General features: G+C 39.2%; 1 protein-coding gene across 1 annotated transcript in view; it reads right to left on the reverse strand.

Annotated features, from left to right (window-relative positions):
• LOC147614386 (citrate-binding protein-like) overlaps nt 1–21097 on the reverse strand; it is a 35398-nt gene extending 14301 nt beyond the window's left edge. Inside the window, exons 1-2 of the mRNA XM_086780517.1 lie at nt 20968–21097; nt 19347–19442 (exon numbers count right to left, since the gene is read on the reverse strand). Of these exons, the coding sequence (XP_086636643.1) occupies nt 19347–19442; nt 20968–21097 (226 nt within the window). The remainder of the gene's footprint in view (nt 1–19346; nt 19443–20967) is intronic.
• Nucleotides 21098–26445: the final 5348 nt, after the last annotated feature.

Raw genomic sequence — 26445 nt, forward strand, 5'->3', positions numbered from 1 at the left:
ATTGCCACAGCTAGATCTTCCTCTAGCTCATGTGGTGGTAGTTGAGAAGCGTGCAGGACACATGAACAGAATAATTGATAAATGGGCCAATGAATACCGAACCTTAGATTGGAAATAGATTCGGGAACTCACGTGGAAAGGACAACCATTATTTATGGAAGTGTTCTCATCAAATACAGCCAAACCAAGAGAGACAGCCTTTCTTGGAGAAACTGTTGCTCCTCCCCTACGAGAGTTCACTAGAGAGGGACCTTCAACATCTAAGTGGACCAATGCTAGTAGCCCAACTATAGCACCAAGATATCGTCCTACACCAAATGTGCGACCACAGGTCACATCACACCAACATCTTTCTCACTATGACAATAGGAGGAGAGAGGAGCCAACTCGGCTTCCTATAAATGCGCCTCCTGAAATGAGGGTGACAAGATCTTTGGAGGGGTTTGGTGAGGCTGGTAATAGGGTACCCACACCAATTTTGGAAACATATGGACCATCTTTCCAAAGAGAGGAACAATTCCCACTGAGAGTAAGAGGCCGTAGGCCCTACGATGAGTATTCACGACAAGTAAGGCCATCAACTCTTCAGAAATTGGTTAAGAAGTATGAAGGGTCGGGAGATCCATATGACCATGTAGCAGCTTTTAGGCAAGCAGTTCGAGCTGAGCAAGTGGCTGATAAGCATACTCAAATTGAAGGCTTTGGACTCACTCTTGAGGGAAAAGCACTGGCTTGGTTTCAGGCATTAGAGGCTTCAGACAAAACTTCTTTACGAGTTTTGGAAAATAGATTCATTGCTGCTTTTTCCTTGATGGGAATTCAACATGACACGGTAGCACACATCTACTCTTTCAAGCAAGGCGAGAACGAGAGTGTTAGAGACTGTGTAAATAGAATGAAGCAGTACATTAATCGTTGCCCAGAGGATGAGAAGCCCGCCCAAAGTCGATTAATTTCTCTCTTCTTAAAAGGACTCAAAAATTCGACACTGCATACACATCTCTATGCAAAGAAGCATACAAGTTTCAATGAGTGTTGCCATGATGCTATGGATTTCACCGATAACTTCAAGTTCCAAGATGGTTCTGGCCCGGAGGTGAAACCTAGAGATCAGTGGGGTGATGACCAAAGATCAGGGTCTAGCGCGCTAGTAAATCCAGACCAGATAGCTAATCTAGTGCTAAGGAGATTAGGACAAACCTATCGTCCACCCATGCAGCCACAACAACAGCAGCAGAGAATGAGGAGTGTGCTTCCTACAGGTCCTCATCTTTGTGGAGCATGTGGCGGTGACCATAAAACAGAGGACTCTAATACCTTTTCTCCTCTAGTCACAAACCAACCCACAAAGAAGTGGTGCCAAGCCTGTGCTTGGAACTTTACTCATACCACACAGGAATGTACTCGCATTGCGAGAATGAGACAGGCACGTGAGCAGCCGAGGGGTGGAGTGGCTCCACAAATGTATCAACAGTATACTAGTTTTATGATGAAGTTATTGATACTAATGAGGACATGGCAAATGAGATGTGGGCTGCAGTTCATGAGAAAGTTAATGAGAACATGTCTTCTATTAGTTCGCCTCCATTCTCTGAGGTGGATTTTACCAGGGGCACGGAAAACAAATTTAGACACCTGAGCATCCAGGAGGAAGTTCAAACAATTGTTTCTCCTAGAAGTAAGCATACAATGAAAACCTTACCATCATATCTGGGAGAATATGAGAACTGTTCTCAAACCTTGAGGATACCCTCCATGCATAAAAAGTTGACAACGGAGAAAGATATGAGTATGGTGCAGGCTATTTTGTCAGCACCAGTGGCTTGTACCTTACCTTTGCTCGATTTGATAAAAATTCGACCTGAGTTGTGGAATGATATTGCCACATGTTTGTCAGAGCAGGTATTGCTACAAAAGGGTCACCATGAGTGTACTATACACCCTGAGACAAAGCATGTAATGCCAGTTCCTATCAACAAAGTAGGAAAATTTTGTGAGGATGATCACGGAAATGCTACCCTCCCATTAGAAGTGCGAAAAGTATCTTCAACTGCAATACTTGATAGTGGTGCAGGAGTGGGCATTGTAACACGGTCCATTTGGGAAAAGTGGGGCAAACCAGCTATTAGGAGTACCAGGATGCGCTTGCAGCTAGCAGATGGAAGCTTAGAACATCCCCTTGGGTTGCTTGAGAACATATTGGTCACCACATGTGGGATTGAATATGAGCACACCTTTGCAGTAGTAGATTTTGGACAACATCCAAACTATGAAGTGATATTGGGTAGACCATTCATGCGACAATTTCAAATGATTCAAGATTGGGGATACAATTATTTGTACCTCCGACATGATTCTGTTATCACAAGGGTCAACCTAAGGAATCACTCATATCGTGATATAACAAGGTCTCCAATAGATGAGTTTGATTCTGCTTCATCTGAGGGCTCAAGAGTTACATTATCAGAGGGGCGAGAAGATCTATGGATGTGCGGAGCCTCATGTAGGGATTTCAACACTGAGAGACTTAAGGGTAATCGAAGTGTATCAGACGAGGCATACATTCCACAACCCTTCCCTGAGCATTTAATTGATCCACTAGAATGGAGTCATGTCCTTGCAACATTATCGACATGTGCTTTACAGAAGCCAATTCAATTTTGTGACTCAGATGGATATGATATTATTCCTATACGAATGGTACAACCACGTGCCCTTCTAGATGATTTGTACTATAGGGATACATCCACAACAGCACTGCAAGTAGAGAAAGTCTCTGCTAATCCACGAGCTTTATCGTGTCAAAGGGGTAATGTTTCTACCTTACCCAACCCACAATCAAAATCTACTCTTGAAGCTCCAAAACAAATGATGTGGATAATTGATGAGTACTCAAGTGAGGGCCATGGTTGGCATGTTCCAACTACTCTAGTTGCTGCTCAAAGAAGGCCAGGTAAGAAGGAACTATCAATGTGGCTACCCAAAGCTGCGTACAAACTTGTACCATCTAGTCCAGTTGCTAAGCCTCTTAAGAAGCACATCATTTCCAAGCCTAAACCTCGAATTGTTACTCGATGGGTCCCGAAACATGTTCTCAAAGCACAAGGCTATTATGAGGGTGCAACAGCAATTTGGCTTCCAAAATGCCATGCTTTGACAGGGGTAAAAGAGTGTTTAAGAAAGATTCCAAAAGCCACCCTTGATTGTCCATATCAGTGGGTGCAAAAGAAATCAACGCAAACTCTTCAAGAAAGAAAAGGTGGTTGTGATAGCACCTATAAATCTACTTGTGTTGATCTTCCTAAAACAAGTATTGAAACACCTGTTGTCCCGATTTCTCCTTGTTACACAATTCAACCATCAACTTGTGTACCTACGACAAGTCCAAATGAGTCTCAATTGAGCATAGATTCTAGCATTTCAATGCCTAAATCCTCTTATCTTGCTCAAATTCCAAGACAATTGCTAAAGTTTCCACCGCTTCAAAAGGATATACCAAAAACTAAAGATAAGGCATTAACACTACAATTAAAGCTCTTTGGTAAATCAATGTTTGAATAATGTAGTTCCTTATGCCTTTAGAAGATGTGTTTTCTTTGAGATAATCTTGTTTTTGATTGGAATTGTCATGATGGATATGAGTGTTCTAAATTTCATTGTTCTACGTCCAGATAACTCCTGATGGATATTTGGCAAGATACATGTCCACCATGCATTGACCCTGATAGTACTCGACCAGATCATCGCGGGGGTTATAGTGCTCCTCCATTTCAAACACATTCTAGGTACTTCTATGCTCCCTTAGGTGAAAATTGCTGTGGGCATCACTTTGTCACATTATTCTATCAACAGCATCACCCATTTCCACATTGTCAAGAGTGTGCACGGCTTGTATTAGAAGAAGCTTCACATATTTGTTGGATATGCCGCTCTTACTTTAGACGATATGGCACGGGCTTAATGAAGCAAATTGTGGGAGTTACACCCCAACGCCATAATCTTCTTAATGTGAGAATACCAGAGAGAGGACCAAATCAACGTAGATTACCTGAGGAGGTACAAGCACAACAATGGAGGGATACAAGCCTAAATGACTTGCAACCACCGATCCTGCAAGCCCTCCTTCCCCAAGCCTCCACATGTCAATATTGGATCAATATGAGTACCTACATTGCGCAGTTCCAAAATCGAAACTGTCTGATTAACCTTCCCATAGAACTAATGCCATACTTTAGTGAGGAAGCACTCCTTCCTCTACCACCTTTTCCAGTGGCAGGTTTTTGTGAGGGGTTGTCTCTGCATCCTGAGGAAATTGATACCATCTTTCCAGCAGACGAGGACACGGATCCACCACCAGCGCAAGGGTAAGTTCAATGACTCCACAATAAGATCGACAAGCCAGGGCACTTTTCTCCCACTGGGTTTTTCCCCTCGGCTATATTCAGTGTTTGGCACCAATGGCAAATTTTATTATTTTCTTTTCTTTTCTTTTCTTGTGTGTTAATAAAAATTTTGCAGAGATCTTCGCTAAAACAAGAGCATCAAACACGCCCCAATAGTCCACCTACCTTGCAAACAAATTAGGAAGGGGGGAGACATGCTACTCTTACAAAGATCAAGGAGGAGCAATCTGCACAAAATCAGCAATGCATCAATGCAAACGAACAACATCAACAGGGCACTACAACAGGTGTATTCAAATCTTAATCTTTATTTCTTTAAGTGCCTTTATCTTTTGAATATATAGTTTGCATGTTCACACAATGTTGGCTGGTTTAAGTTTTTGATTAGTTGTTTAAATATGGTGAGTGAATTCTAGAGTCTTAGAAGACTTAGGAAAAGGATATTTCTATCTAAAGACAGTGTAGGATATATACCAAGGGAATATGCCAAGTTCTTATGCTTTCAAGGTATATTAGTTATCCCTAGTGGTAGCTACCTCTTAGATATGAGCTAGGTGCTAGGAGTAATAATAATTTATAAAAAAAAATTATACCCTAAAAAAAAAATATATGTACAAAGTAAATTGAGACATGAAGTGTCTACCGCCATGTGAAATGCTTGGTAGGACCTGAGGTTGTCTTAGCACCTTGGGGCCGATACCTTGGTTTCCATGGGGTGAACACTGATGTCTAAAAACTTCAGAAGAAGAACTTTGAGGAATCTATCGCCTTGATAGATGTTGGTAGGACTCTGGGGTACACTATGGCTCGAGACCGATGCCCTCATCTTCATGGGATACTCCTTAGGTCATAAAAGAAAGAAAAAGGGTCTGTCGCCCTTGAGATACTTAGCGGTCTTTAGATTCTCTTGGCGGAGGTCTCTTGGCCATTGCTTGGGTCTCTTTGGGATAGAACCTTAATCTTTATCACCTTCTACAAACATATATTTTTTAAAAAAAAAAGAGAGTTCCAATCACCTTTGCTCAAATTTAGGAGTAGGTTTGCCACTTAGGAATAACTTAAATACTTGTAGGACATTGAGACTGCGGTCATAACCGGCGGTGTACAAAGCACACTTGCCTTTGCATAGCATTATCTACCACTTAAGTCTCATTTGGACTAGTCTTTACTCACCTATTTTAGTACTCATTAAAACTTTAATCAGCCTTGCACTTGTATGCTCACGTGTGAAATTATTATTGCTGGTTTTTCTTTCCTTTTCTTTTTTTCAATAAAGGACTTTACTTGTATCCATTGTTTTTTTTTGTTGCAGCTCTTGCTACTACCGCGCTCGAGGACGTGCGCAAAATAGGAAGGGGGGAGTGTTGCATGACAAATGAAGATCAATACAAGGATGCAACAAAAAAAGACACTTAGGGCTCTTGAAAAGAGTTCAAAGTTGTAGATGAATGTGGGAGGGGGCTTGACAATAATCCCACATGGGAACTTTTGGGAGTTCTAGAATTTTTGTATAAAAGGTGGCCCATTTGAGAGAGGGAGCACACTCTTTGGCCATTTGGTTGAGAGGCTCATAGAGAGAGCTTGCTCCATAGCTCCTTCTCAAGTGCTCTCCCAAGGCTCTCCATCTCCATTCATGCTTCAATCTTGTACTCTCTATTCTTTACATTTTCAATGATATGAGGTTTTGGTCTACACTCTTGCTAATCTAGATTTCTTAATGATGTTTTGATTTGTGAGTTGTAGAGTGCTTGTGATGAAGCTTGTGCTTGAAATAATGTTTAGTTGAGGCTTGTGTGATAGCTCTTTGCATATTAGGTTCCTTGCATAAGTTGCATTTGTGTGCTTAAGTGTAGCCTAATCTTGATGCTTTGATTATGTAAGATTGATTGCTTGAGTGTTGAGAAGGATTGAGTAGGACTAGAGGTCATTAGTGTGTGGTTAACTCTTCTTCTCCCATTCGGGATAGCCTCTATGCGCTAACCGGGTTGCATTCACGGATTGACAAGTGTGTGGGTTGGAGTGTAGCCTCCGCTATGCTATGATGTCCCTAACAATGGCGCCGCTGCCGGGGAACGCACACCTAAGTTAGTGAAGGGTGTTAACCATTACTTCTTACTAAGTGCTCCATTGATTCCAAAATCGTGGATTAGGGTAGATTAGAGTAGAGTTTGCAAGGGCATTGAGTGTGTGATCTCAAGGGCGCCTTGTGTGTTTTCATTTTTTTGATGAGAAGCAAGAAAAAAATTTAAACCCCATTGCGGTTGAGTAATCCCGCCATTAATCAGAATTTAAGTACTTTCTATTTTTGTATTTTTGCAAGTTGGCAAGAGGTAGGTTGAAAGCATAGGAGGCGGCCTTTCTTTTATTGTTTTGATTTGTTATTGTGAGGAGAGGCGTCTCCATAAGCGCAGCAAAGAAAAAAATAAAGACATATATATATATATATATATATATATATATGTCTATTTATTTTTATATATATACGTGCATCTGTTGGGCGGCCAGCTGTAAGCTGTAGCAAGGTGGCTTTATATATATATATATATATATATATATATTATACATTAATGTGAAAGAGCTCTGCATTGAGCGCTGCAGGCAGCGTGGAGTCGAGGTGGCCGCAAGAAGAAAAAGGAGAGGCTGTGTGACCGGCCGGCTGGGAGTGCTGCGAAGAGAGGCAGACGAAGCCGTGTGGAGTGGAGGTGGCGGTCGCAAGGCCAACAAGCGAAGGCGTGGGAAGGAAGCGTTGGTTGAAGCGGCTGAAGCGCCGGTAGCTGCAGTTGTGAGGGGCCAGAGATAAAAAGGCGGTGGTGGCGGGGAGTTGACTGGCCGGCTGCTGCTGCTGTTGCAGGGCCGTTGAAGGGCAGTATAGGCGGGCTGCAGCAGCAGGAGGCGACTGACTCGCGAAGAAGGCGTGGAGGTTGAAGCGCAGGCGCTGCAGTGTGAGGGGCCAGAGATAAGAAGGCGACCTGCAGAGAGCGAAGGCTGGCTGCTGGAAGCGAATGAAGCAGTAGGCGGCGGGCTGTGCGAGCTGGAGGGGGTCGTCTGCAGTGGGCGCAGCCTGCAGAGCGTTGGCCAGTGTGGAGCTGCAGCTAAGGGAGGCTGCGTAGAGGTTGGCTGCACAGCTGACGTGGCTGTAGGCGGTGGCGCAGCAGCAAAAGCGAGCAACAAAAAAAAAGAAGGCGGCTGTTGACTGGCCGACGACGCGCGAGAGAGGTGTGGAAAGCTGGCCGACGAAGGTTGGTGGCCGTTGAAGGCTGCTTTAAAAGAAGCCAAGGCGCCTACAGGCAGCAGCCAGCTGGCGAAGGCGAAGGTGCAGAGGAAGACGAAAACGGTGCGCCGGCGGGAAATCCGGGAGGGAGCGGGCGAGCGGCGGATAAGGTTAGTGGATTTTCCAATTTTTTTTATTTTTTATTTTTATTAATTTTTCATGTTTTTTTGTATTTTTAAATTTAAAAAACAAAAAAATAATATTCTTTTTATTATTAAAAAAAAAGAAAAAAGAAAAAAAGAGATTTAAAAAAAAAGAGAACAATTAAATATTAAAAAAATAGAGAAAAAAAATAATTAAAAAAATTAAATTATTTATTTTTTTAAGGAGTCCATATTATTAAGGAATAACTTAAATACTTGTAGGACATTGAGACTGCGGTCATAACCGACGGTGTACAAAGCACACTTGCCTTTGCATAGCATTATCTACCACTTAAGTCTCATTTGGACTAGTCTTTACTCACCTATTTTAGTACTCATTAAAACTTTAATCAGCCTTGCACTTGTATGCTCACGTGTGAAATTATCATTGCTGGTTTTTCTTTTCTTTTCTTTTTTTCAATAAAGGACTTTACTTGTATCCATTGTTTTTTTTTGTTGCAGCTCTTGCTACTACCGCGCTCGAGGACGTGCGCAAAATAGGAAGGGGGGAGTGTTGCATGACAAATGAAGATCAATACAAGGATGCAACAAAAAAAGACACTTAGGGCTCTTGAAAAGAGTTCAAAGTTGTAGATGAATGTGGGAGGGGGCTTGACAATAATCCCACATGGGAACTTTTGGGAGTTCTAGAATTTTTGTATAAAAGGTGGCCCATTTGAGAGAGAGAGCACACTCTTTGGTCATTTGGTTGAGAGGCTCATAGAGAGAGCTTGCTCCATAGCTCCTTCTCAAGTGCTCTCCCAAGGCTCTCCATCTCCATTCATGCTTCAATCTTGTACTCTCTATTCTTTACATTTTCAATGATATGAGGTTTTGGTCTACACTCTTGCTAATCTAGATTTCTTAATGATGTTTTGATTTGTGAGTTGTAGAGTGCTTGTGATGAAGCTTATGCTTGAAATAATGTGTAGTTGAGGCTTGTGTGATAGCTCTTTGCATATTAGGTTCCTTGCATAAGTTGCATTTGTGTGCTTAAGTGTAGCCTAATCTTGATGCTTTGATTATGTAAGATTGATTGCTTGAGTGTTGAGAAGGATTGAATAGGACTAGAGGTCATTAGTGTGTGGTTAACTCTTCTTCTCCCATTCGGGATAGCCTCTATGCGCTAACCGGGTTGCATTCACGGATTGACAAGTGTGTGGGTTGAAGTGTAGCCTCCGCTATGCTATGATGTCCCCCCTTGAAGAGTATATGTTTTTTGAGGCAGATTTCCTTCAAGATCCTGATGTACTTCCTTTGGATGCTATGGTTGAGGTACAAGTGAATCATAAGCAGATGTATGCATGTGATGTGGAAGAGTATGCTTTTGAGTCTTTGGATGATGTACCTTTGTGGGATGAGTGGGATATAGAAAGTCTGCAGGACGATGAACCCGAGTTGGAGTTGGATGATCATATGTGCATTAATGTTAAGAAAGCCACGAGCAGAATTGACGCTATGAGGGAGGAGTGACACCAGAAGACTATGAGTGATGATGATGCTATGGATGAGATTATGGATGTTGTGATAGATGAATTTCTTATTGGCCTTGATAGGTGAACACACAAAAACTGAGGTGGATGCTTTGGCAATGGTGCCTTTTGAAGGGGAGTTTGTTTTGCCTGTAGTGGATGGCTTTGATGGTGATGTTTCTTATATTGATGGACAAGAAAGTGCTATGGCACAACAGGCCTTTCTTGATGAAGCTTTTATCAGTTATTACCCTTAGCAGGAGTTGCTTCACTGGTTTTCCAATAATAGCGGCGACCATATCAGTGATTATGGAATTGAAATGAGGCAGGATGCTATGTATGTCAAGAGCTTTGTTTCCAAAAGTTCTTATGTTATGTTGCGGGATGCGGGATGGCAAACTACGTCTTGGGAAGATGACAATGCTTCTTTGAACACATGGAATAGAGATGTTTTGGTTACCTTGTATGATGCTCAAAGGATTGACAAAGGGAAACGTGGTCGTATACTTTTTGCTGCTGATCATAAATGATTCAGCAGGCTAGGGGTTGGGCAAAGTATGTTAGGCAAAATATTGTAAAGGTGTTTTGGGCTTGTGTACATATGGGACGCATGGCATGCAAAAAAGCTTTGCCCTGAATGCCCTGGCACGTGTGCAGAGTGGATGGTTTTGTAGTGGGCTAGTACATGCATGTTTTTTTGGGAGCAGGTGCTTGAGGTTTGAAGTTTCTTTTTATTGTAGCTATGCATATGGCCTTGAGGAAGGTTGGTCTCCAATGTGTGGAAAGCTTGCGGAAGGCCTTTGATGTTGGCAGCCTTTGGGATTTGATGTATGTATGTTGGAACAACAGGGTGGTTTTATGCTTTTTTACGAGCTTTTGGTAATGCCTCTGCATGGAAATATATGGAAACCCCAAATGTGATGATGGTGGCTGGTCGATCGTGGGATGATTTTGGATGTTATTCTTTGGCGCCTATAGTGTGTAGATGTTGGCCATATTTAGTAAACACGTGAAGATGGATCGCAGCGCATGGGCAATAGCCATGTTTGGTAATTTACGGTGTAGCTAATGAAGAGTGTGTGGCGGCTCTGCAAGAAAGGATAATCGTGGCCATCGCAGCTCATGTACGAGGTCACCACAGTAGGGGGATCGTGCTGATGTTGATTAAGGAATAGCCAAATGGGGGGTTGCCATGTGGACTGAAATGTTGGGTTTGTAAGAGAGGTGTAAGAGTGGTCAAAGGATGCACTTTTTCTCCCAAAAAGGGGGGGAGGCAATTTTACAAATTTTGGACCTCCATAACTTCTACATACAAGCTCCGATTTGAGCGGAGATTATAGATCCGTGATCTACGCATCAAGAGCTTTCCATAGATATGTTACATGATATGGTTTTGTCCGCTAGATTTTAAATTCCATTTTTCCCCCAAAATTCAAATTCGAATAAAGTAGCCGTTTTGAAGCTTCTAATTAGAAAACGTTTCTTCTTAAGAGAAAAGGTTTGACTCCTTAAACTGCCAAATAAAAGGGCCCAAGAAGCCTTCCATTGAGGTCCTAATGGCACACTCCATCTGACCACCCATGTTGCCATTTTTGTGTTTGACCTTCAGGTTGACCTACATTGCAAAAGCTGCTAGTTGGATCTGCGTTCACTGCATCCACGTAAATCATCTGAACCAAGGTCCAATCACATGGCCATGAATCTACTAGGGTTTGCTAGAGTTTTCTCATACAAGTAGACCATGACTCCAATTATCATACTAACTATATGGGCACCTAGAAAAAGTACCTAGATATGTGCACATAACTTTAGATCTTGAATTGGACACACTAGTCGCCTGTTGTAGCAGTGTTTTGGAGGCTTCAACTCAAGTTTGACAAGATCTTGACGTGACCATATCCTGAAATCAGGGCCAGGTTAGACGTAGCCATAGGCCTCTCCCGAGCATCTAGTGATACATACATCTCAAGTTCCTTCATAGCTATGTGCACCATACTTGAACCAAGGGATGGCTATTGAGATCCTCCATAGTAATCTTAAACTTATCATCTCTTGCAGGGTTCCACTCCCTCAACTTCCTGTGGGTTTTCTCGCATTGAGATTCCTACTGCTAGGTGTGACCATGGAGCTCAAAGCATAAACAACAAAGACGGATATAGACTACGCTCTCCAAAACGGATCAAGGTAAGATGTTAACACTAGCTTTTCCTCATTCTATATCTTGTTTAGGTATGTGATGGCTGCTCTCTTGTCATGCAGAAAATTGAGTGGATGAACATGCAATGCCATAAACATAGGAGAAATTCATACGAGGAAGCCCAGGTTAGGACAAATGTAGTGTTAAATCTTAATTCTACAGAGGGGGGGAATGTATAAGCTTGAAATTTTAAAAATACAGGAGGTTTATAATAATATACCACAAAAGTAAGAGGAGGTATGCATAAAGTAGGGGAAAAGACAAAGGGGTTTTAAAATAAGCCTTTGAATGCACGTGATACACATGATTTTTGAAGGTGTACCACCCGAGTCTACATTTATCACTAACCACAAAAGCACCCCAAGTCTTATTTGAACTCAAGGACTTGTTTTTATATAAAGTGATTCTATGGACTTTGTAGATTTGTAGATTCTGGGGTGGATCTAGTTATGAAAACATTCGAAGTATTAAAATCAGTAAGAAATACGTCCAATGACGGTTTTTTTCACCATTGTGGTGAAGAGTCTTTTTCACACCGATTGTAATTCTTCCTAGCCTTGAATTTAAAGAGTCAAATTTTTGAAAATTTAGTTCTGAAACCAACTAACCTATGCATTTTTTTCAGTAAAAACAAAGTGACTTTGAAGGACATCCGTTTTTTGCATTGGTTAGGAAAAAAGTTTATTTCTGACATTGGTATGGAGCTAATTTTTCACTTTTAAAGGGCATATGTACTACATTAGTACTCGCATAAATTAAAATATATCAGATAAGTCTCGTAATTATGACTAATTTCTTAATAACGTGAAATTTTTATTTTAAGAGAATTCATCGGTTAGTAAAAAACCACATGCATAAAGTCTCGTGGCCTCATGGCCATGAATGTCTATGGAGAATTCACGCGATCAGCTACACCATCCATATTTTCCTATTGTTTTTCATTGCATGAGCTTAGTCGTGTAAGTATGAAGATAGCTTTCTAAGCTTCTAGCTGATGGTTAGAGTGATCATAGTTGATTAGTGAGAGTTAATTAACTTGCATTATGCATTAAGCTTAATACATAATGCAATAATACATTAAGCATAAGCTTAATGCATAATGCAATAACCTTAATACATAACCTTAATACATTATACATTAAGCTTATGAATGCATTATGCATTAAGCTTATGCTTAATGCATTATTACATAAAGCTTATGTAATAATGCATTATACATTATGCATTAAGCTTAATGCATAATGCAATAATACACTCGGGGGGTTCACTATATGTAAACCCTCTCTATCATGTGGGTTCAAGGCCTATTTTGAAAACCCCTTATCTGTCAATTTTTTCATGAATAAATCACACCCTTTTTCTATTCAATCTACTTCCATTAAATGGTACCCTTCTGTATGTAAAAAATGTGTAAACTAAGGATTTGAAAAACACCTTATGTTGAAACCACGTGCTACGCTTACATATTTATAAGTGACCCCCCCCCCCCCCCCCGAGATAATACATAAGCTTAATGCATGAATGCATAATGCATGCATAAGTACTAGAGGTTAAAAAAATAAACTCAAGAAATAATCCCAGAAACTTGAAGGTGCAAAAATAACAAAGAGTTTGGTCAAGGGGCTTACCTCTTATGCTTTTCTCTAGCTTATATGTGGTTAATCTTCTTTGGAGAAGATTGCCTTAACCTGGCCAAGACCTAGCCACAAACATAACAAGATGAGTTACGTAAATAGCTATTAATACAACTGGATAAGCATACAAGAGAGCATACAAGCATACAAGAGAGCAAGCAAGCATACAAGAGAACAAGCAATACATTTGAGGTAAGTCTCAAACCCTAGAAATTAGTTCATTTTTAAAAAACAAAAGATTAAAGAAAATAAAGAAGATAAGGATGTTGTACATAACTTGATATGGCTTGCTTATAATGCTTGTGGAGGGAAGCCTTTCTTCCTTATGAATGGAGAAGAGGATTTGTTGTGAAGGAAGAAGGCTTGTGAAGGTGAGAAGGGCTTGTGAAGAGTAGAAGCGGGTTTCCTTGTGAAGGTGAGGGAGGGCTTATGAAGGTGAGGGAGGGCTTATGAAGGTGAGGGAGGGCTTAAAGGGGAAAGAGGAGAAGGGATTATGAAGGTGAGGGAGGGCTTGTTATTAAGGGAGAAGAAGAGAAGGGCTTGTGAAGAGCAAAGGATCTTAGGGATATAGCCATAGCTTACCGCAAATGCATGTAAAGGAGGAGATGACTCAAGAAAACAAAAGCATGCGGCATGGTGAAGTGCGCGGGAGGGAGGTATCCGATTTTTTTCCCAATGCATGGCTATGGGCATGGTTATAGCCGCACCCATACCCACGTACTAGGGAAAATTTTATTATCGCATGTTCTTATACACATGATTTAGGTATTCATAAGAGGTAGTCCATGTTTTTTAGGATAAGAAAGAGGAGGCAACACATCATAGAATGAGGGAGTCTATGCCTCATTACTCCATGTTTAGTGGACGACTATGTAAAGTCTTTAGAGACCTCCATGATTCAATTAGGGTGAGCCTACATGATCGACATGAGGAATAAATGCCTCCATCAATGGCACATGAAGTTAATGAAGATTTGGGCATGGACAAGATGATGGATGACTTCTTTGAGAAAGAAGGAGAGGAGGAGCCCAAAAACACACTTGACAAAGATCAACTGCGACAAGCTGCTTGCACTCCACTATACAAGGGGTGTGCATACAATGTTGGAGTTACTAAACTTGAAAACCATGTGTGGTTGGAGAAATTCTAGTGTTACAAGCCTCTTTCACAGTGAGTCCTTAGCGCTTGTGGTTAGAAATTTACAATTTTGACATACCATACCCTTTAAAAATAATATTTGAAACTCTCTAAAACCCTTTAAAGGCTCATAAAGAAGATGCTTCCTTTTTCGACAAGAAGATGTCAAGCACAGGGACGCATGCTAGGAGAGTATTGATAGCACTTGGCATGGATTACAAATGTATACATGTATGTGTGAATTATTGTGTGCTATTTTGGGGTACTCGTAAAGATGTAACTCAATGTTTGAAATGTGGAGAGCCTCATTATTACCAAAGTGATGATTCCTCAAAAGGTGTTGAGACATTTTCCTATCATACCATGCATTCAATACATGTTTCGGTGCAAGTCTATTTTCATGACATGGCATGCACACAATCATTCCACCCATGGCATGATGAGGGTCCCTACGGATTCACCGGCATGGCAACACATAGAAGAGGAGTGGTTAGAATTAAAAAACAAGCCACGTCACTTACGATTTGGATTGGGTATTGATGGATTCAATTCATTTGGTCTCAAATCTACATCATGGACCACATGGCTAGTAAAAATAGTGAACTATAATCTCCCTCATTGGAAGTCAATAAATAAGGGTCATATGATTCTAGCTCTTCTGGTGCCTAGCAAGAACAAGGTTAAGAACATGAATGTGTACCTTGAACCTTTAATCAAGGAGCTTGAGACACTATGGCACAACATCCAAGTGCATGATGTGTCTCGATCGCTTACACAATGTAGCATGGAGGTGAAGGCAATTTTAATGTGGAGAACGCATGACTTTCTGATATATGGAGACTAATCTGGTATGTTTTCTATTCTCAATCACCTTCCTATGATTTGAATTATCAAATATATGAGTTAGCTCTAAATATATTATATTTATACAGTGTGCATAATTAGGACTCACAATATCTAGTCACAATGCTTGTCCGATTTGTGGATGGTTGCTTGTTACATCGTGGCCTACACATCTTAAGAAGGTCGCGTATGAAGACCATCACTAGCTTTTTCCATTTGATCATGAGAAGTTTGTTCCATCTACAAACTGAGTCCCCCACATCCTCTAAGAGTAGGAGATTGGGAAGTATTGTAGAGAGGATCGTCCCATATGCCACCACCGAGAATGACAAGGTACTCAATCTTCTTTTGTCTCCTATATTGGATAAAGCTAAGAATCAATCATCTTCTAGATCCAATGCACATCATAAAAAATATAGCATCAAATATTTGGGACCACATAATTTGCAAGAGATATTCTTTAGTGGTTCGGGAGGACTTGAGATTGATTGAACGCCTCCCTACAACTTGGCCAATAGTTTAAGAGAATGGGAAGGTAATCTTACTTAAAGCACGTTGGATCTTGACAAAAAACGTGGAGAAGATAGTGAAGGATCAATTTTCTTCCTTTTCGTACTCCTATGGGTGTCATAAATTCTTTAAAGGGGGGCATTCACAACAAAAATATAGAAGAAAGGAGAAACTCAATTGTATGGTCTAAAAGCGCATGATTGGCACAAGATGTTTCAAGTATGTTCAATTTACTTATATAAGCTTCATAATGGTCTTCTATTGTAATTACATAACATTGATTGCAATGTTTTGTGTTACATGGTTCATTCTTCCCATATGCATTAGTGGGTGTGGAAATCAAAAAGTGCACAAGGCCATCTACATTAAAATGGGGCTAGTGGTGAGGCATGAAAAACTAAAATTCTAATATGGCTTTATTTTATTGTTTCTCTAGTTTGTAAGACGTCATTCTAAATAAATGGACTCAACTCCATCTTAAGTACATAATTTCCAAGGAGATCCATCCATCCACTATTGATGTATCCTGAGTGATGGCAGTGATGCAGTGCGCATAATAGAGGAAAACCTCCCAAGAACTATCATCACTAGTAGTCAATTACATCTTGTGGTACACTTGATAGATGAAGTGTCGAGGTGTGTGGTGTTGTGCATGCTCTCAATGAATGTTCTTCCTTGAGCGTTTCATGAAGACCTTGAAGGATTTTATTAGGCAAAGATCTAGGCCAGAAGGAAGCAAGGTAGAGGGTTGGTTAGTGCAAGAAGCATGTGTCCATATTTCAGAGTATCTCTCTCGAGTGAATCCCATGATGCCATGATTCTAGAGTAATAAGGATGATGAGCGCATGGTGTCCCACATACCACAAGCCAATAGAAGAGCAAGGAGAATGGACACATCAATGTTGAAGAAGTTGAATAGATTTTGTATTCCCAATAGTGAAGTTGGGAAGAGATGGGTGGCAAGTTATGAAAGAGGTGAGGAGAAGCCGATATGAGGAGAGAAGAGCAGGTAGGATGTGTTCGAGAGGCTTCTCATTTCCTCCAAAGCTTGAATCACTTCCAAAACATTGTAATATTGATTAAATTTATGAAGAAATGGAAAAGTTAGAAGAACATGGAGAGATGGTGATAGAAGAAGAGTGGGAGTACGCAAGAGGATGCAAGCCTCATGTAAGTATGGCTCTACTTTCTCTTTTTTTATTCAAGTAGAATCTTATGATATGGTTATTCAATATCATAAATATATTTCATTTGGTGTTGGTGGTAGTATAAGAAATACAATGCCATGTGGTCCAAACATATACATTTCCATAGTCAGCATATAGATACAAAGAGAAATACCCAAGGTTGTGGGGTTATGGCAAACTTTGAGCAAGAAATTGGTGCAATTCTTGATTATTATGGCATGATTCAAAACATCCTAAAGTTTGGTGGATTCAAGAAATTCTAGTTTTTTATATTGGATGTGAAGTGGTTAGAGGATGTGGTGTGTAGAGGCACTCAAGAAACCAGAAAAAGCATCCAAATGGATTTGTGGTCAATGGATTCCACACAAAATTTTAGCAAACTTGGTGCATCTCATTACATGTAGTGGTCAGGATGGGAGAGATGTGCATACACGTTCTTACTTGGAATACCTATAAGAGTCTTTTGGTGAATCGGAGAGTTGCATCCATTCAGCATCTTAGGGACTCTCGCATATGTATTAATTAGATTGATGTAGCTATACCGCATGAGTGGTTCTCTAGGACCTTTCATGGAGATTATCACAAAGATAGGCATGCCTTTGCAGGTCATTGGTCTCCTGGGCTAGGAGGCCACAAATTGCATCATCTATTCTATCATGCATGGAGGGAGATTGAGCAGATGTAGCATGGAGGGGATCATCCCAGATACCAGGCTTAGTTCAACGAGGATTGTTGGTCATTCGAGGAAGGAGTGGTCATTCAGGGAAGCAGTGGTTCATTGATCCTTCTCCTCAGATAATGACTCATAGCTCTTGGTGTTTGTGGTTGTATGGTGGCAATCCTATCACATATCTTCAGTGGGATCTAGGTGGGTGGGAGTGGATTGATACCTCTGATCCATTGAAAAGACTTTCCTTTTTCAGTTTCACATTCCAAAATTCGAGGCTTCTCATCACTCAACAATTGCATAAGATCCCTACTCCTAGGCCTCATTGGGAGAGTTATGACATCTCTCTAGTGATACAGCACAGATATTGACATAGGCTTTGGCATTTATATAGAAGGATCCAGATCTCTCATTTCTTTTGGTTATTTTTACTGGTGACTGGTCTCCCCACTAATCAGTGGAGATCAGTTTTTTTTGTAGCACCTACATGCCTAAGATGTGTGGAAAATTTTGAGACTGTATAGCATTGTTTATGGGAGTGCAGCACTGCATAGCATATTTGGAGTTCTATAGCCTAACTTGTGGGAAAATTGAGTAGCCATGCCATGCACGTTACTTGGGGGAAGTTGCTTGGCTTTCCTAGTCTAGTCTCTACAACTTTTCTATGAGGGCAATGATATAGACAGTGCCATTTTCATTTGTAGAGGTATTGCCCAGCATGGTTTGTTGCAAGATGTCACTCACTCACATTATACAGTCCCCCCATAAAGAGGATTGACACTAGTTTGGGAGATTGTTTTGCTAATATTACAACATGCCAGATTTGGAGAGCTAGATGTATGGAGGCTATTGAGGGTGTTCATATTTTTTAGTTTAACGGAATTAGCACTATATGGGGTGATATCATCCATACTCTCATGGCTACTTGGGCTTGTATTTGTGGGTCCTCTCGTTCCACACAAGCAAAGAACGTTGTATTTATGTGGGAGTGGGACCACGGCGTTTTCTTTTCCTTTAGTCCTATAGGTCTTTCATGGCAACATGACGCTCCTCAATAGTGGTTAAGATCACCTTACATATTAGGGTGATTCTATTCCATTCCAGCTTATAGCTATGATTGTTGTATGCTTTTACCATACTTAATAGAAGTCTCTTTCTTGGAAAAAAATAATTTGGCAAATAGAGAGGGATGCATTTGTGCTACCTCAGCATTGTGAACAAGTAAACTCTAATCATAAGCTTTTATTATATCATCCTTATGCATGTACACTCGATGTGTTTCTTCTTACAAGGTTGTGTTTCACGTGGATATAAATGACAGGAAATGGTGGTATGTCATACAAGTTGCTCCTCATTCAAATAATATTTTTCAAGATAGGGATGTTGAAGATCTTATGGATATAAAGTGGCAGTCAAAAATGAACATGTGGAGGATTAAGTACAAGATGAAGAACACGAGATACCACCAACTAATCAAGATGAAGGTTTCCCTATCCAAGATAATAATGAAGGAATTGAATCTAAGCATGATGATGATGATGATCATGATCATGATGAGTCCACTGATAGTAGGATAGATCTTTTTGTTGATCTTATGGGACATATAGATCTTGAGATAGACCAATTAGCATCTATGGATTTGAGAATAGATGTTGGGCCAAGATCATCCTAATTCATTAAACAATTTCTCAATTTGATAGCCATGATTTAGTGATTGTATTACAATACATTTTGTGATTGTACTACATGATTTAGTGAGAGTGAATCGGCATGCAAATCACAATGAGTCGACAAAACAAACTCTTTAGAAGGAGGTTAGTTGCTCGCAAGGTATTCATCATGCATAACGCAAACAAGTTCATTGCCTTGGTGCTCGCCTTACCTCCCAACAAGCTATCCTCATCACTCTCCTCAATGTAGTCGTCGTCACTCTCCTCATCCTTCACATCAATGCCCTCAACAGCCTCGTTGGCATCCACTGCAAAGAAAACATTTCTGTGAATTCCACATAATATGCAACACCCTTAATTTAGATAAACTATATGTTTATACCATACCATGTCTCATCTGAGCATCTTTCCCTATGCATCATGGTGCAAGGATCAATGATATAATCAGGTAAGAAAGGTTGTGCATAGTTTATTCCAACTATGCTCGTGAAGGTAGTAGCAATGAGGGTATATGTATGCACAAGAGCGTGAGATGAGTTATTGTAACAAATTTGGTTTTTCTTTCATTAAGTGTTTGAGGTTGCAAACATGACTATCAACTACACTAGGAAACTTAAGTAGTCTTTTGCCTATAGAAGGGTCAAAAAATGGTTCTAAAGATAGACGATTATGTATAATACTAGCAAAAAAGCTCATCTAGAATGCTTCTTCTTCTCGTGCTTTTTTTTCCTTTCTTCTTCTTTGGATTGGTATTTCAGGATACCCTCCCCTAGAACTTTTTTTAAAAAATGGATTCCATAATATCAATGAAGGAAGCGCTACATGCAAAGTTGAATATAAAGTTTCTAAATCTTGATCACAAGCGTAACACAAAATGTATTCTAGAATCCAATTGCACATAGAGTTGGATCCTAGGATACAAAAGCAAAAATGTGTGCAATCCAAAAGGTATTTTGGAATATAGTTGCACGCAAAGTTGGATTCTACCTTACAAAAACATGTGCAACCCAACAGGTATTTTGGAATACAGTTGCACACAAAGTTGGATTCCAAAATACAAAAACAAAAACGTGTGCAACCCAAAAGGTATTTTGGACTCCATTTGCACACTCAGTTGGATTCCAAAATACAAAAACAAAAACTTGTACAACCCAAAAGTTATTCTAGAAACTAGTTACACACATGAATAGATTCTAGAATAATACAAAAACAAAAACACATGCAATCTAAAAGGCATTCTTTAAAACCCTTACACGTTAAGCTAGATTTTCCAAATTACAAAGAGAAGGTTTAGTAGCCAAAGAGACACACTGAAAACCCCTTTAAAAAATATAACAAGTTTGAAAAATAACTTAAAATACCTTACTTTGTGGGTTGTGTTGTCATATTAGCATCATCGAGTATAGCCTCACCACCACTCAACCCCTTTATAGCCTTCTCTTGCCATAACCTTGTGCCACCACCATAGCCTTGTGCCACCACAACCATAGCCATGCTGCCTTTGCCATCGCCATGCTATAGCTAAGCATCATAGCCATGCCATAGTCGAAGCCATAGCCATGCTACATTTGCAATTGGTCTACACCCACCATAGCCTTGTGCTGCCTGTGCTGGCTAGCCTATGGCCACTATACACTTTTGCACTACCATAGTAGCCTCTGCCTTACCATAGCCAACTAGCATATGGGTATAGCTATGGTGGGCTATGGTATGGTGGTGCATAAGCCAGTGGGCTTATGCACCACCATACCATAGCCAAACCCATATCCATGCACCACCCCCACCACTAGCCTACCCCCACCATAGCCAAACAAACCACCATAACAACCCTACCTTGTGCACCAGCATACCCTTGTTGCCGGCCATAGCACCACATAGTACTGCCTTGTGCACCACCATAGCCTTGTGCTCCATAACATAGCCCCACCTTGTTCTCCATATATGCCTTCACCTTGCACTCCATAGCCACCCCACCTTGTGCCTTTGCTCTATAGCCACCTTGCATCAACTACCATAGTTATAGCCATAGCACAATCCCCCCCCCTACATAGCCAGCCAGCTACCTAGCTTCGATCCCTCCACTACTTCCACCTTCTTAGCATGCATCCTCAAGCATTGACTCCATAGCCCCACCACTACCCTTAGGTGTTGAGTTCCATAGAAAAGCTGGACGAGAGAGAAGAAGGAAAAGCAAATCGAGAGATGCTTTGATGCAAAACACACACACATGCAAATTGAGAGAGAATAAACTTGACACAAAAGTCACACTTAGTTAGATTCTAGAATCCAACTTTAAAGGGAGTTGGATTCCAGAATCCACCAAGCAAGCTCTTATGAAAAAAACTCAGGTTAAGTTGGATTCTCGAATCCACCTACCCAACTCACATAAAAAAACATTACCACCGAGTAGTTAGATTCCAGAATCTATTTTCGCCCGTCAAGAGGCTTCCAGACCAAACTCACAGTCAGGCTAGATTCTAGTATACAAATCTTCCCTCAGGACTAAATTTTTTTATTATTTTAAATTAAAAAAATTACATAGATATGTAATTTCTATAAATTATGTGGAAGACAAGTTGTAGACAATATTTAAAAATGCTAGAATTTAAAAAAACACATAACTCTAATCCAAATTTAAAAATATTTGATGCCTTTTTATTTTAAAAATTTATTTTGATGGGTATTTGATCGTGCAATAAGGGGGGATTCTATCTTTTTTGAGGGCATTTTAAAAAATAATGATTTCAACAAAAGGTTTTGCATGTTATTGTTTTATTTTTAAGTTCTTAAAATTACATTTTATGGAAAAAATAAAAAAATGAGCTTAATTTAAAATGTGATTATTGACTCAAAAAATACGGATTAAAAATTTCTATGTTCACTCTTTCTGAAAACTAGGTCATTCTAGAATAAAAAGGAGCCCTTCAAAAAGTTTTTGCTATTCCTTCTCATTTGAGTAAATGAACAAAAAATTTACAAACCCAAAAAAAACATAAAATAAAGAAACAAATGTACACTACTTTTTTAAAATGAAGGAAAGTGTGTGTATACATTGTTTGCAAAAAAACTCAAAAAAGCTCAAGATTTTGGAAAGGGATCTTGTTCACTCTAGTGCTTCTTACTTCACTTAAGAGTGAGGAAAAAAGACTCTCTCCATCTCCCTTTAAAAAAAAGCATATTTATTTTTTTATTTTTATTTTTTTGAAAAATAAATATTTTAAAAATTTTTAAAAATAATCTTTTTAATAGGTATTCTTTCTTCACCTTACTCAAAGACAACAAATGCCTTATCGATTTTATCCATTTTTAATCTTTCTTCACCTAGTAAAGCTTTGTAGAGAGATGGAGTTCTACAGTTTTAGCCTACTCACTCTTTTTGTCCTTCTTGTTCTTTTACTTCATCTCAATAATGGAACACTCTAAAAGTGTGGATGACCTCTAATGTTATTTCTTTGAAAATAGTGAAATAACTCAAGGATAAACTTTTAAAGAAGCTAGCTTTGTGTGTTCACAATGAAAAAATTATGCAACCCTAGTGGAAAAAGCACCACTCAAACCACGCAAGGAACAGATTATGTCCAAGAAAGAAGTACAATGAGCATGCCATGCTTATTTTTGTCCCAAAAATTATTTGAGAAAGTTAGGTTTTCCCAAAATAAGGTAAAAACAACAAAGCTTCTTTAGTTTGAAAAGAGTACATTAGATTTTATTTTTGAGATCGAGTATGAGGAGTCATAATTTCAAAACCAATATATATATATCTTGTATATTTTAGTGTGTCAAAGATGTTTTTTGATAGTTTATGGTATAAGTAATCAAAGAATGAAAAAATTCTATGGTATAAGTAATTAAAGATGATTTTTGACAATATATGGTATAAGTAATCAAAGAATGGAAAAAAGTACTCTCATCTAGAAGCTTTGAGGATTCACGCTTTCTCTTTAGTACCCATGAAACCCACAAGTTTTCTTCTTACGGTAGTGGCTTAATAATTTTGTTTGTTTCAATGGTACGGTGATCCTCAACTCAACATTCACTCACTTGCCTATAGTTACACAAAGAGAGAAGTCTACACTTTGTATGTAGATTCAATGAAGGAAACTAACATGTCTCCACTTTCACTACCTTCCTTTTTGAGGATTTGGAGACAACATTTTCCTCTTGCCAAAATTCCAAACAAGACTAGAATGGGTGTTTATTAGATTTCTACTAAGCTAAAAGCAAATCGCCACAATACAATCATTGAACAAGAGAAAGGTAGAGTGTGAAATACTTTGTTTAAACCCTTGTGTTTTGCTTCTAAAACCATAATCTTGTTTTTCAAGTGGATCATCCTTAACCTTATTATCTTTGTTTATTTCTACAATCCCTGTTCAACATGATTTAAAGATTCATAGAGGGACAATAAAGCACACAAGAGAAACTAGCAAAACACCGGAAGAAATGTTTGGAGGAGAAAGAGAAATACTTGGGAGTGGTCTCATCAATGGAATGGATCAAAAGAAAACCATGTTACAACATTTCATAGGTTCTCCAAAGAATCTAAAAGAAGAGAATTTCATACAGGTGCATGTGGTTGGTGCATTAATTTTCAATGATGTGATGTCATTCAAGAGTGTTCATCAATTTTCCTAATGTTCAATGATCCAAATCTAAGATCCACTATCATTAAAAAGAGTATATCTGAGTGGGATGGAGTTCTACCAAGCGTGCTCTACTACAATTAGATAACAGTGCCAAGAGAGAACAAAAACTAGGTGTTACTTACATACTTGAATATGTTGGTGCAAAAGAAAGTATTCAAAAAGATAAAAGTTGGTTTTTTGCTAGTGGGTCACACAAATGATCAACCAAATGTTTAGTAGGTTCTTTATCAAACTCACAAAGAAGAGTGCTTTTGATCTTCCAAATATTTTCTCTCTACTAAAGGAAGCATATTTTGCTCGGCAAATAGTGGAAATCATCAAAGAAACTTATGATTTTAGATATTTTCCAACTAGAGAAGGTACAGGCATGTCTTCATTTATGAAACTTAATGATCATAGATTCCATATTATTTAAATTTGAGGAGAAGAAAAATGAAACCTAATTGTAGTGAAAACATTATTCTAATTTCAAGGCATGGTGGCTAAGTTTTAAAGTTTTTGTTGTTTATTCCTAAATGTCAAATTCCACGGGCAAGGTACATGCTTTTATCTTCTACAAATGAGACACTGAAAGCTCAGAAAGAGAATTACATAGTTGGTTTTTGTCAGTGCTGCTTGGCTGAGATTAAGGAGATAGTGGATGCTGCACGTGTATTTTCTAGCAAGCTCGAAGTGGTGGCATGGTTCTTTTGTAGTGAAAGAGAAACTTATCATAGATCTTGAAAATGACTCATTTGAATTGACAGTTTCATTTGTGTGGCATGAAATTCATAGCATTAAGAATCTTGCAAATGGTGATACCGGTGATGTAGCAATTCTCGAGGAATTACTATCACTAATTCATGGAGAAACAAGAGAGGCATATGTTTGGATCAAAACACGAGTAGCATTAAGGGATTGATGTCATAGAAGAATCCGCTTATTGAAATAAGGAAATGTCATCAAGCAAAAATGGAAGTGTGAGCTCAGTATGGGCAACAAGGCTTTTTTGCTTACTACGGATGATGAGAATGGCCATCCATTCAGGCTAGCAAAAATCACTAAATTTTATCAAGAGGACACCTAGGTGAATGCAGTAGAAGCTCATTGGTATAAGACAACAGGAAGTGATGTAGCACTAACAAGAAACTATAATCCCAAGATGCTTAAAAGGAGAAAATAGAGGAAGAAATCATGCGGAAGTCAAATAAACTTAATTTGCAAGATGTACAAATCCTTGTTTACAGATTCACTTTGAAGAAATCTAGCCATCTATGGAAGGAAACTATGAATGGATATCTTGAAGAAAAAAGTAAAAGATTTGTCTTAAGGTGCAAAGAGGTCTATCAATGCCCACCTTTTTTTGTAACACAATTCCTTAGTGGAATGCAAGGGTTTTTTTGTTCAAAACATGCCATTTTAAACATCACTCTATTAATTTGGTGATGTGAATCGCTCAAAAAATGTATATCTAGAGGTTTTTTGGAATAATATTTCAAGTTGTTTTGGTGTTTTTTGTGCAAAATATGTGTTTTTTAAGGTTTTTTGGTTAAAACAAAAGTGAGTTGTAGTTTAGCGATTTACTTATACTTTTAAATGACTTGCTGCTCTCTTAGACATTTCCAAGATTCTATGATAAGCGGCACTATAAGAAAATTCTACCATATGCAAAAATTTAAACCATTTCTTAGATTCTTGACTGCAAAAAGCCCTTAAAATATCTTCAAACTTGATTAACTCTCTCGGTCTATCCACCTATCTCGAGATGATAAGGTGTACTCATATCTAAGTAAGCATCCAATAGCCTCAAATAAAGTAGTCCAAAACCAAGAAGTGAATTTACTATCTCTTTCATTGACAATGCAGTGAGGTAACCCATGAAGCTTTACTATTTTTTTTACAAAAATATGGGCAATGTCACCATAAAAGGTCTTCTTAACTGGTAGTAATGGGCTACCTTAGTCAATCTGTCCACCACCATAACCATGATGGAATCATATCCACCCTACACAGTTGGTAGCCCAGTGATGAAATTCATACTAATACATTTCCACTTCATCTGCATAATCTCTAAGGGCTGAAGCTTCCCTGGAAGCTTAACTCTTTCTTCTTTAACCTTTTAATAAGAAAGACATTGTTTTACATAACTCAATACATCCCTCTTTAAACTTGGCTAATAGAAACTCCTTTTAATTGAGGAATAAGTCTTCGCATAAAATGGGTGACTGCTAAAGAGAATCATGAGATTTAGACCATGGGATGTCACATTCGGGCACAATGAGATTGAGAAAACTGATATTTAGGTCCTCTTAAAGAAAATGGTGTAGAAAACGTAAGATGGAGCACCATATCTCACCCAAAAGATGTCCTACCTGTTGGAATTAGGGTTGCAGGAATGCACACACAACTTCAAGAAGATGAGGAAGCTTGAGCACAACACAGTAGTGTATTATGAGTGCCAAAAATGAAAGATAACAAGCCCTAGAAGATAATGGGCGTATATACAATGCACGGGGGAAAAAACCTCCTAGTGAGGGAAAAAGTGCCCCGGCGGTCCTAAGTGTGTTCACACACATCACTACTATAATATGGTAACAAATCCCCCCTGGAGTGATGCGGTGAACAAGAGCTAGCACTCATGTATAGGGAAGTGTCTAGCTATGTGGACGAATCCACAAAAGGGAGT

The sequence above is a fragment of the Cibotium barometz genome, chromosome 42, assembly GCF_041138505.1.
Source record: "Cibotium barometz isolate CiBa-2024 chromosome 42, ASM4113850v1, whole genome shotgun sequence".
NCBI classification, from domain to species: Eukaryota; Viridiplantae; Streptophyta; class Polypodiopsida; order Cyatheales; family Cibotiaceae; genus Cibotium; species Cibotium barometz.